General features: G+C 33.4%; 2 protein-coding genes across 6 annotated transcripts; one reads left to right on the top strand and one right to left on the bottom strand.

The window, feature by feature from the left end:
• The first annotated feature begins 575 nt into the window (after nt 1-575).
• Nucleotides 576-14732, top strand: LOC6640354 (lysosomal membrane ascorbate-dependent ferrireductase CYB561A3). Of its 5 annotated transcripts, none has more exons than XM_002062973.4 (6): nt 576-890; nt 2429-2613; nt 13300-13523; nt 13585-13807; nt 13879-14043; nt 14108-14732. In XM_002062973.4, the coding sequence occupies exons 2-6, from the start codon at nt 2498-2500 to the stop codon at nt 14247-14249; spliced, it is 870 nt and encodes a 289-aa protein (XP_002063009.1). In that variant the 5' UTR covers nt 576-890; nt 2429-2497; the 3' UTR covers nt 14250-14732. The 5 variants fall into 5 exon arrangements, with proteins under 5 accessions (XP_002063009.1, XP_046866210.1, XP_015034234.1 ...); XM_047010254.1 differs by having other exon boundaries at nt 2432-2613; XM_015178748.3 differs by lacking the exons at nt 576-890; nt 2429-2613 and adding exons at nt 6208-6286; nt 6708-6977.
• LOC6640353 lies at nt 14674-15880 on the bottom strand. Its single transcript, XM_002062972.4, has 5 exons — nt 15842-15880; nt 15647-15782; nt 15545-15590; nt 15195-15474; nt 14674-15134 (listed from the first exon to the last, which is right to left on the bottom strand). The coding sequence occupies exons 3-5, from the start codon at nt 15553-15555 to the stop codon at nt 14811-14813; spliced, it is 615 nt and encodes a 204-aa protein (XP_002063008.1). The 5' UTR covers nt 15556-15590; nt 15647-15782; nt 15842-15880; the 3' UTR covers nt 14674-14810.
• Between the last annotated feature and the right edge of the window lie 32 nt (nt 15881-15912).

Genomic DNA, 15912 nt, shown 5'->3' on the forward strand with positions numbered 1-15912 from the left:
ATGTTTCGTGGTCGTGGTCGTCTTTCTCTCTCATTCCGTGTGTGCAGGCCCGGACTGGCTCAAGGTAGGGGGGCCCCTTTTAATGAAATTTCATGTAGTAGAGTAGCAGTTTTTAGTCACTAGGGCCTTTCAAACGAGTACGAATCATTTTTTAAACGTAATAAACTGATGGACGCTGGGGGCCCTGGAATTCAGAAGCCCTGTAAGCTACTGGAACTTTAGACATTGTTTTCAAAATTTTAGAAACTTTCTTGCTTATGGCAGTTGAAAAAAAAAACTTGAATCAAATTGAAAATGAACGCATTATTAAAGCCTTATACTTACAGAGCAATTTACTTCAAAAACTTTTGACTGTTTGATGATTTAAAATCTAGTAAAATTACGCCTTACGTAGAAGTGCATTGTTGAAAAAAGATTGGCAAATAACATTGTTTGTTTGTTTGTAAGAATAGGGGGCTCTTCAACTTGAATGCCCGGTGGGCCCTTAGGTTCCCAGTCCGGGCCTGTGTGTGTGTCTGTGTGTGCGTGTGTGCTGTCTCTTGTGGCCAGCTTAAATTCCAAATTCAGTTCGGTCACAGCATTCGTCGGGAGTAGTTGGACGAAAAGGAACGGAAAAGGATCCCAGTGCCGGCATTGTGTGTGTGTGTCTCTTTGTGTGTGCGTTTTTGCCGGGGGATGCATATATGCCTCGTTCATGTGCATAATTTGTGTGTGAAATATTTGAAATTAAATATTGTTGACAGTAAATCTCAGAGTGATTAAGTGACAAAGTTGAATGAATAAATCATAAAGAACACCGACACGAAACGGCTGAAGCAGCAACTACCAAAAAATAAAGGAAAAACCTTTCTTTTTGTGTTTTTTTTTGGCATACTCGATAAGAGCTTGGGGTAGGTTATGGTTCCTGAAATTGTGCATTGACAGTCAGCAGCATATATATATATATAATTTTGTATATATGGAGCATCTCTTTTGTTTTGAAACTCATTCACAGCTCTTTAAACTCTCATGCCTCATTATATTATTCCGAGGCAAACGCATATGCATTTCCGGTCTAGCTCTTTTTGGTTTGGCTTATTTAGACTTATTTACTGATAGGAAATACGGGCACTGCACGTTGCATAATATACATATATACATACAATATAGAGAATAAAGAGAAGTATGAGAGTTTCCTCTCAAAAATATGTGTGCGTAAAGGAATTTAGTTCATAATGATAACATATGTAGTTGAGAAATGTGAGTCTTAGGAAAGTTTCAAACGACACATTAATTGAAGGCACTTTGGACATTTAAATTGTTCATAAATGCTCCCACACACTCACACACACACACACACAGACATACGCATTTAATTTTCCTGGAATAAGCCAATAGAAAAACAAATATTTACACGTATGTATAACCCCTCATAATTTCTAAAGGAGCATAGAAATGGTATAGGTCATTCGACTTACACAGAGAGGAAAAAAGTTAGCAAAAAGAATTTAGTCAAAGTTAGCAAAAAGAATTTAGTCAAAGAAGTTTAGTAGTTAGTTTGATTTGCTTCTTCAAATGATTTAGCCAATAGTTGTTCCAACTTTTAATGGGAAGAACCCTTTAGTTTCTCTCTGTGTATTAATCAGTAACGCCCCCTTTAGAGGCATAATCAAGAAAGTAAACAATACAGGTAGCTAGTGCAGACACTTGGACACTTGGTCACTGTTGTCCGTGAGAATTGGACACATGTCGATAATGCAAATGACACAGACACTAAGAGACACCACAGGAGGCAAAAAAAAAAAGAGAAGAAGGAGTAGTAGAAGAAGTCGGTTATATAGAAAACAGGAAGTTTTTGGCTTTCCTACTATCCCAGACATTTGTTATGCATTGAAGTGTCCATCAAGGTGCCACCCATGTGACGTGTAGGTTCAATGAACCTTCATACTATTACCAAAGAGCAAAGCTAAAATATAGAGCATACGATAATCATTGTCATTCAAAAAAAAGGGTGGGATGAAGATAGAGGAGTTGAAGGTGGAGATGAAGGTACTGTAGGTGCTGGCAACAGCTTCAGCCAGAACGGAAATTGGCTTTCCTTTCATGCTCGTTCTCTCTAGCCATCTATCTGTCTGTATATCTGAATGGCTCCGTTTTACCGAACTCAATCGGACGTATGATTATAGCCAATTTTACACATGGCAAACACACCAAAAAAAAAAAACGAAAAAAAAAAAAAGAAGCTCAAGTGCAATGCACTTTCTGTCTGACTGTCTCTGTTTCTTCTTCTGACTTGTTCCTGTTGACGTTGCATTTTTTTGCCACCTTATTTAATAGCTCGACGAAAATAAAACACAATTTTTATTTTTAAAGCAAAAGAGGGGAAAGGGCACACACACATACACATTGAGCTGAACTGACATTAAAAATATCATAATTCTTTTCACAGCAGCAGCAGCCACCTAGAAGAAGGAGTAGAAGAAGTTGCCTTACTTCATATAAAATTGATTACTTTCATATGGACTCAAATTCAGTTAGTCCCTTGCCGCCTCTAGCCATGATGGAGAATGAGAAGACACCGCCGGGTACACCGAATGGCATTGAAATGCCACCGCCTCCAGATCCAGATGAAAAGTAAGTGTTTCGCTCTCTCTCTCTCTCTCCACTCTCATCTAATCATCACCAATTTACCAATTCAAAACATATTTGCGTATAAATATTTAAATAAATAAAATGACTCTTGAGAGCAAAAGCAAATTGCTCTGTTTGGGCTTGGTTTGGGTTGGATTGAATTCTTGGTTTGGTTTTGCTTTTGTCTAGCCAGGCAATTGCTTGACGACTTGGGACTGCGAATGCTCTTCTAACTGCCAGCGAGACTTGACCTCATACTTATCAAATTGTCTCTTGGCACACATGGCGTATGTTTTTGACATTTACATTTCTATTACGTATACGTACACACAAACATACATATATAGCAGAAATACTGGTTAACCTAATTAAGTCAAGCCAGGGATAACGCGTACTCCTTTAATTTTTGGTTTTTACGTTCGCCAATTTCCTAATATGTCGTAAATTTTATTTTAATGTGTATGAACGTAGCCGCAAATCACACACAAACATAGAGAATACGTAATGGAAGGAAGCATCGCTATCCCTCGCCCACAATACACACAAAAAGCCACATCCATTCAACAGTTGATCGCGTGCCCAAAGACAAGTTAGGGCCAACATTAACCAACCGCAGACAGAAGCGTAGACCAAAATGTTAGGGGGAATAAACAAAGAGTTGGATAAATTCCAAAAACAAAAAAATATTTTCGACTCTTAACCATTTTGAACAATTGTTTGACAGTAAGTTTTCTGTTTCTAAAAATTCTGCATTATAGTCAAAATTAAAGGGAATATAAAGTTAGTTTATTTTATTGGTTCACTTGTAAGATAAAATTCTATATTTCCTTCACTTTTATTAAAAAATTAGTACCATTTAATGCAAATATTGCTAAATATTCTCATATGTATAATCCAGTCGAAGAAATCTTTCTACTAGGCCCAAATTCGTAAGGCATCCAAACAGTTTTAAGAAATTTTTTGGTGGATTGCTAATAATCTATCTATGTGGCTTTAACTACAATGCTAAGTTTAGTATCTAATACTCTTAAACAATATTTTATTGTTATATAGTAAACTAGTTTTAACTAAAATAGTAAATGTAAATAAATCAAATCAATATTTGCATATAATCTAAAATCTTAAAAATGAATAAGTTATACGTTTAAAAAAAAAATTCAAATTACATAGCTTAAACCTTTAAATCGACTTTTACAAAAGTCAGTTCTGGTCAAACTAAAATAGGTAGAATTTTATGACCACAGATTTGGATTCGCTGTATGCTAATTACAACAAAATCATTTTACATCTTAATAAACAAAAAAATTATTTTTCAGATAATATCAACGAAACAAGAACCTTACATAAATATATCAAACTCATCTAAAGACCACTCATTCTTGGTGGGGAAACGTAGACTATTCAACTTGTCCTACCATATTATAGTCTATAATAGATTGTATAAACTGATTAGCTTAGTAGATTTACTCTTTATTCTTTTGTAGATTGATAATTTTTTTCCTGCAAATTAGATAACACAAAAATTAAATATAATGAAATCCGTTTAGAAAAGTATTCCTATCAACAATTTGGTAGAGAATTATTATTATTATTATTTTATTGTAAAAAAGAATTAATTCTAAGTTACAATGAGTTGTAAAGCCAGAGCAACAAAGACCTTCAGGCTGTTTGGTAGAGAATAATCAAAAAGATGCATAAAAAAACTATTGTTTAGTTTTCAAGGTATTTAAGATTGATAATAATCTATATAATAGTCTATATATATAATATATAGACTGTATCTATAATAATCTACTATAAACTCTTTATTTGCCCTAAATTCTAAATAAATGGTCTTTAATCATTTAAACATTATACAATTTGAAACCGCTAATAATTTCCCACCCCCCCATCTAAACCACACCCCTGTCTTGTCGTCAGTCTTTCTATTTGCTTGTTTTTTACACATTGTGTCCTTTTAGTCCAATTTCTGGCACGCCACGCAACTCCAGTTCATGTAATTACCGACATATTTTCTATACGAATGCTTCTTCAAGCCTTTTTTTTTTTGTTTTTGCTTTTGTTATTTGTCGTTCGCCTCGCCGCACACACATTTTCATTTCATTTTCATTTGATTTTAAGTAATTTTTTTGGGTGCGACGACGACGACGACGACCAAAATACAAAAAACCAACAAGTATTCGTATTCGTAGGGCCATCTACTTGTTAATTTGGAGCCAACTTCCGTGGGTAATGACTGAACATGGCCACTGAGAGCAGGGTGTGTCCTAGATATCCTTTAATAAACTTCAATTTATCCAGTAGCTTGAACTCTTTGTAGCCGTATAAATATTTGATTAGGTCTCAGGTGCTTTGATTGATATTCACATTTAAGTATAGAAATACGTCTAATGAAGCATTTATTTGCCCTAGTTTGGTTATTTATAGACTATATATAGGTATATATATGGCAAAGACAAACAGGTGTCCTCTAATTAAGTTTATTATCTTATCTTAAGGTTGTCTAAACTCTTGCGTTTAACTCGTGTTAATGCAGTGATTTGTACGTAGTTTGACTATCTTTTTTCAGGGATTTATCTTGAAATTTATGGCAAGGTCGTTGTTTTCTTAGTACAATGTCATAATCATATTCTTAAACTCATATGATACTGTCATTAACTACATTAGTTTGCAATTGTTTAGAGTTTTAATTTAGTTTCAAGGAAATTATTTGGTCTTTGGCTAGCATTTGGTTTGTGTCTTTGCTAAAGGAAGGGGGAAACTTTCTTTAAAACTTTGCAATTTCAATATTTGCTCATTAATTTTTGTAATTTCTATAAAGTTTTGATTCATATAGGTTTTTTTATAGTCTAAAATAAAGAAAATATATAACAAAAAGTTTTCCGTATGAATTTTAAAGAACACTTAACTATTATGAAAAGTTTTTTTTAGGTTATAAAATATTTAATAAAATTTTTAAATGTTCAAAGTGGTTTTTGTGGTGGTTTTCAATGGGTATTGATCTTTTAATTGTTTGATTTTTGACTCACTGTGGGTCTAAAATCTTTTCTATATATGTAAAAGTATATTTCCCATGTTAACCGCCTTTGTTTAGTTTAAATTTGTTCGTTTGGTTTGTGTCTCTGCTAAAATGGGCTTTTTTTCAGTGCTTTGGCAAATCTTCAAAGCATTTGTAATGCTCTTTGTTCTCTTTTCTTCGACGTTCGACTCCGAGGTTGCATGTTCGACTCTATTGTCGGAGTTTGACTCTTTTGCTCGACTGAATGGTCGGAGTTTGCTCGATTCCGATCATTTCTCACGATTTTTACTCTCTTTTGCATAAACAGCGCTCTTTTGTTGGATGTTGGATCGAGCTGCGACATCGAGTTGCGAGCCCCCCTTGCAGTGGCGCCGTCAAACATAGTCATTTTTTAAAAAGCCCCTTCTAAATTAACTTTTTCAAATTTATCCCGCATTTTCTTGTTGCAATCCACTAGATTCGGTCGTCTTCGGTTCTTCATGCTGATCAGTTGTTAATTTATAGATTTAATTCCATTAACAATTTCGGTGGCTTTATTTAAATAATTTTCGAAAACGAACTGTTTTGTGTGTCTGTGTGTGTGTTTGTGTCTGTGTTTCTAACAAAAGGAGTTGTCTAACAATAAACAAAAGTGTTGTGTCTTCTGTTTTTTGAAATGTAAATATATACAAATACAAAAAAAAAATACGGGTGTGCCAACATTTAAGGCGGAGAAATTGAAATCGAAATCGAGAGTTTCTTATCAAAAGAAATTGCATAAGTCAAACGACGATTTTGTGAACTTTTTTTGACCCTCGAAAAAAACAAAACTGAATTTGTCTGTGTTTGAATTTAATTTGTCCAACTTTGTTGTTTTTTTTATTTTGCCTTCTTTTTGTGACTGACAAATTAACGCTCGTTGATTAGCAAGTCACTAGATTCTAATGTCTGTATTAATCAGTTAACCAAATGTCAGCTAAAACAAACGATTTAGATACAGATTCAGATACAGATTCAGATACAGATACATTCTCACAGTCGATTGATTTAGATCTCTAGTTTTTGTGTGTGTGTGCGATTTTCTATTTTCTCTATTTAGCCCAATTTTACTACCAAATAGCCAAACCCAAACTAAAAAAAAACAATTTTGCAAGTGTTTGTTTTTTGATTCGTTTTGTTCGTGTTTTTCTGTTGTGTGTGTTCTACACACTGGGAAATTCCGATAAAACATATACTCAAGCTGTCTATATAGAGAGTGACGTCTTCTATATAGTGTGTAAACGACAAAAACGAAAAATTAAAAAAATAAATTCAAATAAATGCGTGATCGTCACTTAAATAAAATGCCGCGTGGAGGTACAACAACAGCGTAAGTATCTTATATATATATAGAAATAAATAAATTGAATAAGTTTGTCCTCTGTCATAATTTTGCTATATGTTTTTGGTGAAAAATATGTACTTATATACATATGTATATGTATATGTATATGGATGATATTGCCAGGCCAAGTGTTTTGAGCCACCATCATATGGCATTTTATATTCGTTGAAATTCGATTGTATCTAAAAGATACAATTTCAGTCTCTCCCACCCTCATGTGTGTGTGTCCGTGTGTGTGTATGGGCATGCCATTTAATAAGGCCAGGCCGGGCCAGGCCAGGCCGGGCGATCGCTTGTTTCAATTGAACACGCCGCGACGTCGTCGCCGTCGTCGTCGTCGTCGTCTTCGAACGTCTGTAAACAATTGTCAAGCATTGTAAATATAACTACACAAAGCTACCAGCTTCCCCTCCCAACCTCCCCCCACACTTCACTCAGCATAAGCATAATTAACCCGCAGGATATAGTCCGGTCTTGCGTGATATTTTAATTTACTTTGCTTTAGATTTTTTAAAGACATGTCTCAATCTCTTCTCGCTCTCCTACGCTTTCGTTTTAATTGAAAAACTTGCAGGGTATTTAAAGCAAAACATGTGCAACTAAACTCGATTGACCATATACATATACCTATATTAGACACCAAGTAGTTTGCTCTACTTATTGGGTTGCCTAGATTAGAATCATGTTTAACCATAATTAGCCTCGCTTTAACTGGGCCTGTGTTCCTCTTTTTTTCTGGTCTTGAGAGAAAGAAACTCAAAGTAACCATGGGTCAGTCACATGATAGATATGATGTTCATGATCATGATGATAATGATGTTAATTTATCTCCTAGTTTTATCTTGATAAGCGACAAACACCTTTTTTTTCTTTCTTAACTTATTTACTCAACGATTAGCCTAAAAAAACGAGCTACCTTGAAATATTTGTCAAATGTTCTAAAAGAATACGTAATTGAAGTGTTACATTTAGGAGAATTTTCCATCTAAAATATTAGAACAATACCATATTTAAATTTAAAATTAAAAGGAAGTTTTTTTTTGTAATCTTCTAATAATTTGCACATTTGCTTTATTTATACTTACCTTTATGTGAAATTCTTAACCAAACATTAACCTAAAACCAATTAGATATAATTTCAATTGTTAAACAATATTTTTTTTCATTTATGTATATCATTTCTTGGTATAGGTCTTATTACTCGATAACTCGGAAAAACAGAACTTTGAAGTGTTTTGATCGCAAATGAAATAAACAACTTTGCTACGATGTCTCAGTGGTTTTCTTTTAAAGAATTCGAAAATACTTGTTTACAAACATTTTCATTTTCCTACTTTCTCTTTTCCATGGTTGCCCTTAGGACAAAGTTTTGGAGTTTTTAATCAATCTACATTAAGCTTCATTAACTTCATCTTTCAAACTGAAACCTTAAGCAACTTTGGATGGGCTTAGCATACCTTAAGGGAGTTTTAAAGCCATTTATTTTATAAGAATTTGAATTTTTATATCATGAACTCTTTGGGTGAATTCTTAATTCGTTTGGAAACAAATTTTTCGGACCCTTTTTATAAAGTTATTTAAATTATGTTTTCTATATTGAATTAAGAACAATTTGGAGTAAAAAACAAAGAAAATTCGATGCAGGATCGTCTGAAATTTAAGTTTAGGCAGGCGTTAGTTTCAGCATGGATATAGTTCTGGATATAGTTCTCAATATTGCTCAATTTCTATTTCTAATTTGGTTAAAAAAAAGGATTAAAAAATCGTTGACATTCGAAATGTGATAAGGTTAGAATGGTGACTATTTATCTTCGATTGCACTTTGTTTAATCAAAATCAGTTAAGAATTATAAACTTTATTATTGCCTTTAAGGACGATATTCTTCAAGCCCAAAATAAAATTATCCCACCCAAACAGCCCCTTTTAAGTTTATCTGTCTATCCGCTTTAAGAATCCAAAAAGAACTGACTCTTTCTAGCCTTATTTAAGCAAACGCTTTTAAATTTGGTACACTAATAATTGTTACCAATATCTATCGATCCACCAAATGTCAGAGTTAATTTTAAACTATCTAGATTATAAAGATTATTTTCTTTATATTGAAAACAACTTTTTCAATCGCCATCATACATCACTTTTGAATAAGATTAAAAAATGTTTAATTTTAATTGTTGTACTATAAATTTTCCCAAGATTTTTCGCACTTTTGCTTAAGCTGTTTTCACCCATTCAAAAAAAATGACTCTAAGTCTCTGTAAGGAAGATAATTCGGAAAACTAACAAACCGATTTTTTATAGTAATTGATCTGTCGTCTTAAAATCTTAAGAAAAGCTTTCTCAGTGGAGTGAAAAAGTAAAGTGAATGGCCTCTCATGTAATCGATGTGACCCATTGGCCACACACACAGACCCACACACACACAGAGGTTCAAACCCAACGACAAAATGCAAACAAAAAAGAAAACAGGTGGCGCCGCTCTTGAAAAATGAAAATGAAAACGAGTTTTAAGCAAGTTTTTCCCGCCCATATAAAAGGCGAAATTTTCTCAGACAAGTTCAGTTTTTCCCCCACACACACACATACCGAATACCAATTGAAAAGTGAAAGAGATACAACACAAAACAAAGTGCATGCTGTGAGACAGATAGGGAGAAGAGAGGAGGGTGAGAAGACTGGCTGGGCCCCCAAGAGAAATGTGTGTTAAAGCATATGCAACTGCAACTGCAACCAGCAACTGTAATGTGTTGAAAGCTAAATAGCTGCCCCAGCCCACAAAACCACAGAGAAGCAGAGGCCGAGGCAAAGGCACAGCCACTTGGCGGCAGACCACATTTATACCCATTGCACCAAGAGTTGAACCAGCCGTTCATTGACATCGAACTTACTTGTTTGCTCCACCTCCATCTCCGCCTCCTCCTCCGCCTCCGCCTGCTCTACAATCTGTTCCTCTACTCTGCCAACGAGACAACGTCATCACTTAATGAAATTGTTGTCAGTGGAGCATTGGTTCGCATGTAAATTAGAGCATTCATTATCACAAAATGTGATGCAAGTGATATTCATATTCATATTCATGAGTCTGTCTACGCCTCTGTATCTCTCTCTCTCTTTCTCTGTTTCTCTGTGAAAGTGTGAGTGATAATAATTAAATGCTTACTCTCATTACAATACTTTTGCTTTCATTTCTCCAACTCAATTTCAATTTCAACTTCTTTGCTTTGCTTTGTTTTGCACTATTAATTTTTATAATCATTTTGTGTGGCTTTCATTTTGCATTGAAGAATTGCTGCTTGTCAATCCGATGAAGAGAAGGCGGTGGAGGGGGTGGAGTTGTTGATAATAATGATTAACCGCCTCGTTGGTAGCTAGCAATGCAACTAATTAATCCAACTTGAAAACCATTTAATGGAATTTCAACATCCGGAGAGCAAAAACAGAACTTCAATGTGGTCCATCATGTGGTAGGGGGGAGGAAGGGGAAGCCGTATGTGGGGCTTATTCAAGTTGATGATGGATGTATTTCGCACTTGATATTTGTGAGATCATTCCCCGTTTTGAATAATTATCATTTTGACATCATAAAACATGTCAAAACGAATTGGAATGTGGAAATATGTTTGCAGAGAAAATATTAGAAAACACAAAATAAATTCCTTCACACTGCAATTCAAATTTAAAGTTTATAACTTATCGCTTGTTAAATTACTTACAATCTTGAAAATGATTGTAAATTGAAATTGTTAAGATTCTTAAGGGGATATATTCAGTTGGGAATATTTGGATTTTTTGAATATTTTATTTATGATTTATTTAACCCTTTAAGACTTAAGAGTGCCTCAATTGTGACAATATTTTATAAAATCGTTAATAGTGATCATTTTTTAAAACATTTGGCTAATTAGTTTTGCTTAAGAAGTCGTTAGCTTAAATAAGTTACAACAAATATGGAAAAAAAATTAGATATTTAAAGTTTATCTCACAAATTGATAAAGTCACTCAACAAAACCCAAAAAGTATTTTTTTGTTCCATTATTTGCTAAATTATACACAATCAATCGATTAAATTTTTATCAAAAATTCACTTGGCTTAGAGGGTTAGTTATATTTGTTGTCAAATTTGAAGCTAATTCGATAAATATGTTCGGAGATATATCTGAGTTTTTAAGGCCAATTTGGAGTGTGTGTAAGGGACTTCGGAAATTGTTTTTTCTTCGAATGATGTTTTTCAAAGCCAAAAGTCGATTCATTATTTGTATTTATTTGACTTACATTTCTTTCTTATTATTCTAAAGACTACACCTATTTCTTTTGTTTCGTTCGTTTCGTTTTTCATAGTAGGCGAAAAATTAATACAAATTTTTAAAATCGGCTATTACTGGTTGTTAATATTTAGTTGCAGAATCTTTGAACGTTTTTTATTGCCGATCATTTTTGCGGAGATGCCAGTGTTATCCCTGAGGACCTTTTTTTATTTGGATGTGCCTCAAGCACTGTTATCCATTGAAATTCTTATTATAATAATTAACACATATGTAATTTTGTAATGTAAATTTCCGGGCTTCCAGATGAATGTAACCCCTTGATTTAAGACCTCAATGAATTTCTAAATATTTGTCAATTGTATTATTATTATACTTATCATTAGAAAAATAAATATTGCAATTCTAAGGCCGGATTTACTTTAATAACAACAACACAAAACACCATTAAATGAAAAACTTTATTCCTAGTCGAATTATCGACTATATTACTTAATTCAATTTAGAAGGCGGGAAAATTAATAACAATTTGTTAATGCTTACACACAAAAATTAAAGAAAATGGAAAAAAGAAGCTTACCCAAAAATGTAATTTAATGTAATGCTTACATTTTTCTTCCTGTTACGTTACACACACTTGCACATTGAAAAAGAAAAAAGAAAAAAAAAACAAAACAACAAAAAAACGCAACGTGATCATTTTTGCACACACACACACACATAGGCACCCACGTGCTTTTACTCTCCTTTCCTATTGTCTGCTTTCTTTCGGCAGCGACGCGAAAACGACGCGGCAGAGGTCCACGCAGTGTTGGAAAAAATTTATTTTCTTCCTATTTCTCTTGAAATTTTTCAAGTTTTTGGAAGAAATAAAGAACTAATCATTTCAAAACTAACGATTATGGTTATTATATTATAACTTTTAGCCACTTTTTGAAATGTTTAATGTTTAAAAAAGTAAACTGTTACGATCTGTTCTGTTATCTGTTACGATTTTGTAGAAGCATATTTTCATAATTTTCACTCCAAGGATCTGCCACTGTCAAAATATAATAGAAGTCAGGGACGTTTGGGTAGTCCAATCAAAAAACGTAATAAAACAAAAATCCATATAAAGTATTTAGGGTATGATAACTCATTTTGCGTTAAGGAAAGTAAGATATATCAAATACATAATCAATAATAAAGAACGTTTAACAAAGGCTGTGCAGGAGCACGACTCCGTCTCTAGAAGGAGTTGCCAGAAAGAACACCCATAAAGGGCATTATTTTCCAATTAATTTTTGACAATATAAAATCGATCTCATTTTGGCAATATTTTTCAAGCGGATTTTTAAAGTTTTCTATTCGGTTGATTAAACAATGTTTTTAATGTATAACTTTCAGTTTTATAATTTCTAATTTGAATATTGAGATTTCTGCTATATCGATTAAGAATGATCATTAAAAGTTTCAATATTTTTCTTTGTTTTTGTTGTCAAAATTAATTCCTGTTTTTTTTTTTTTAACACTTGTATTATATATTCCTTTTTGCCATGGATTCAAAGATTAAAACAAAAGCAAAAGATCTTTGGGAAAAGAGTAAAGAAATTAAAGTAAAAGAAACAATCCTCAAATATTTCGGGAGAAAGAGGAATGAAGAAAATGCGGGAACCCGAACAATTGGCCAGTACGCATAATTCTAGAATCTGAAGTAAATTAGATAATTGCCGAGTTAAACTTAAACTAAGTTTACTATCTTTTGCCCTCTCCCAATTAAGACCATTTAGTGGTACATTCAACTTACAATTAAATCTTAAGGAAATTAACATAATTACGCTGACAGATTCAATTGAATGATAAAAGAATAGGAGATTTAGAAAAAGAAAGAAAAAATGAGAAAAAGATTGAAAACAATTGATGAAAATTTTATAGATGATCTGAATAGTATGATATTTCGGCCTACAAACCGGAAAATGTAATTTTTGGCAATTTTTCTTTTTTATTTTAAATTGAATTTGTAATATTAATTAAAATGTTTTGGATTTCTTTTCTTGTTTTTTTACAGACGCTATGAAGAAGATCCTGATAATGCCTGGAACTGTTGTTCCTGGTGTGAATATTTATTGATTATCATTCTATCGACCATATTGCTAGTTGGTGTCTTGGTCCTGACCCTATTTTGGGTGATGTTCTATCGCGGTGGCTTTGCCTGGTCAGAGAGTCCATTGCAGCAATTCAATTTACATCCCATTCTGATGGTCGCTGGCTTTATAACACTCTCAGGATTCTGTAAGTTGATAAATAATAATTTATATATAATGAGATTGAGATCTATTTAATGTACTTTCAGCTATTTTGCTATATCGCCTTTGTCGGTGCGTCAAACATATCTATGTGAAGGTGATTCATATGTTTTTCCATGCTGCTGCTATACCCTGCATTGCATTGGGTTTCCTATCCGTCCTCGATTCCCATAATGCATTGCAAAAGCAACATTTTTATAGTCTTCATTCGTGGCTGGGTTTCGTGACAATGGGCATGTTTGTCTTGCAATTTGTCTTGGGTTTCTTTAGGTGGGTAACAAGAAAAAAAAAAGAAGATGTCCTCATCGATGTCTATATTTAACATATCATCTTTTATTCAGTTTTCTGGTAATGCTCTGCTGTGAGAACAAGACCTATAGCTGCCGCTCTGCCATGGTTCCCATTCATGCCTCTTTGGGTTTGGCCAATTTTTGGTTAGCAGTTGCCACTTCAGTGACGGGTTTAATTGAAAAAGAGCGTGAAACTTCTAAAGATGAGAATTTGAGGTAAGATTACAATTTACAATTCAATTTCATTTTCAACTAATTCACAAATTTTCGTTTGTTGCAGCTCGGAAAATCGTCTTATCGAACATTATATAACCAGTGCAATAGGCATTACCTTAATATTAATTGGCATTATTGTTACATTCGCCGTACGAAGAACTAATTCACCTGCCTCGGCCAAGGTATATGTCACCGAACGCATTTAAATGCAATCTTCTCCTCTCAATTTTAAATGGCTTAGCACTACTCTGAATGGTATCCTTTTTATTAAGCTTTTTGCATTATCCTCTCTTCAAAAACAAATACTAAAACTAAAGAGCAATTCCTAAGTAGATATACATATATATACAAATAGTTAAATGCAGACTACGACCAATCATAAAATTAAAAACACAAATTGTAATCTCTTCAGCTGAATTCTAACACAAAAACTAACTTTAGTAGTAATTTTTGATATAGAAACAACAAAAATTTTGTATACATCCGCTACTACTATTATATATACATACATACTATACGTATATACATATAAATTTAGATTCTTACTATATATTGTCATCGCATTTGAAGTTTCGTATTTCACACAAAGAAACAAAAAAAGAAAAAAAATGTAAACAAAACGCTAAGCAATTGTAAATTGTAAATCAATTTTACATGTTTATATATATATATTATTAATATACAATAAATGATTTTTTTATTTATTAAACAAAAACTTTAGGTGTAGCAAAAATATATATGTATACTCCGAAAAATGTAAAGAACATTTAACTGACATCGTTCTGATAACCGGGCAATTGCATTAGACGTTTCTTGATCACCATGTCCACTTTTGATGTTGGCTTTTGTCTTAATTTGGAACATATTTTGACGGCGACTATAATATCATTGCTATCGCTATCCTGTCGCTCAATGGAATAGACATCACAATCCACATCGGGTTCAGTATTTGTGGCTGACAGATCAAAATTGCGTACACGATGCTTGGGCTTCAATGGTAATATGGGCAGCTGGGGCTCGCTGGTCGCAATTGACTCATTAGGTACAGGTGGATTATAGTTTATATGGGGCTCAAAAGCTGGCACTTCCCCCTGTACGAAATAAAATAATAAAGATATTGTTGTTTTCATTGGCGTTTACGTTTTACTCACCGCACACACATGCAACTTTTGGGCCTTGGGATTATCGTTGATAAGCATGCCGCATTTGCATTCCATATAGCCTTTGATTCTATAAACTGGTCCCAGTTTTCGTATGGCAAAGCATCTCTTGATATGGGCACAGCGATTCTTGAATTTAGTCATTGGTCGGCCGCAACTTGGGCAAATGGATTCCTCGATGACTTCGTTGATGTCATACCAGAAGGTTGGTGGATTCGTTTTCGTTGGCTCCTCCTCTGCACTCACTTCTACATCCTCGTCTTGCTCTTCTCTATAAATAGATGGAAACAATCAGAATGGATTCCCAGAAATACATATAAGAAAATTGTTGAGAAACTTACCTCAGAGACATTTTATTTGAGCCAGATCCAATTCAGTCATTAATCTCTATTAATTATAGCAATTTTAATGTACATTCATATGTAAATTATAGAGAAACTTACCTATTATAAAAAATGTTGCTTTTCCTAGATTAGCATGTCCAGGATCGGTAATTGATATATAGATGTATGTACATCCACATCTATAGTTGTAGTTTTAGTAGTCAAAACTTAATTAGCAGCTAATTTACGTTTTAAACTAAAAAAAATATATTTAAATATTTTATTGTTTGTTTTGTGGGGAATTTATTTATTTACCGAGGTGAGGTGAGTTTCAGTTGCATTGAATCAGTGCTGTGAAATTCAGCGAGTGTTGTAAAACGTCAGCA

This window comes from Drosophila willistoni, assembly GCF_018902025.1.
Source record: "Drosophila willistoni isolate 14030-0811.24 chromosome 2L unlocalized genomic scaffold, UCI_dwil_1.1 Seg196, whole genome shotgun sequence".
Taxonomy (NCBI): domain Eukaryota; kingdom Metazoa; phylum Arthropoda; class Insecta; order Diptera; family Drosophilidae; genus Drosophila; species Drosophila willistoni.

Coding starts and splice junctions, on each gene's coding strand:
- LOC6640354 (XM_023182077.2), top strand. CDS start 12,788: ATGGATTCAAAGATTAAAACAAAAGCAAAAGATCTTTGGGAAAAGAGT. Junction 13,524..13,584: donor TATAACACTCTCAGGATTCT/GTAAGTTGATAA, acceptor ATGTACTTTCAG/CTATTTTGCTATATCGCCTT. Junction 13,808..13,878: donor TTTGTCTTGGGTTTCTTTAG/GTGGGTAACAAG, acceptor TCTTTTATTCAG/TTTTCTGGTAATGCTCTGCT.
- LOC6640353 (XM_002062972.4), bottom strand. Junction 15,135..15,194: donor AAAAGTTGCATGTGTGTGCG/GTGAGTAAAACG, acceptor TATTTCGTACAG/GGGGAAGTGCCAGCTTTTGA.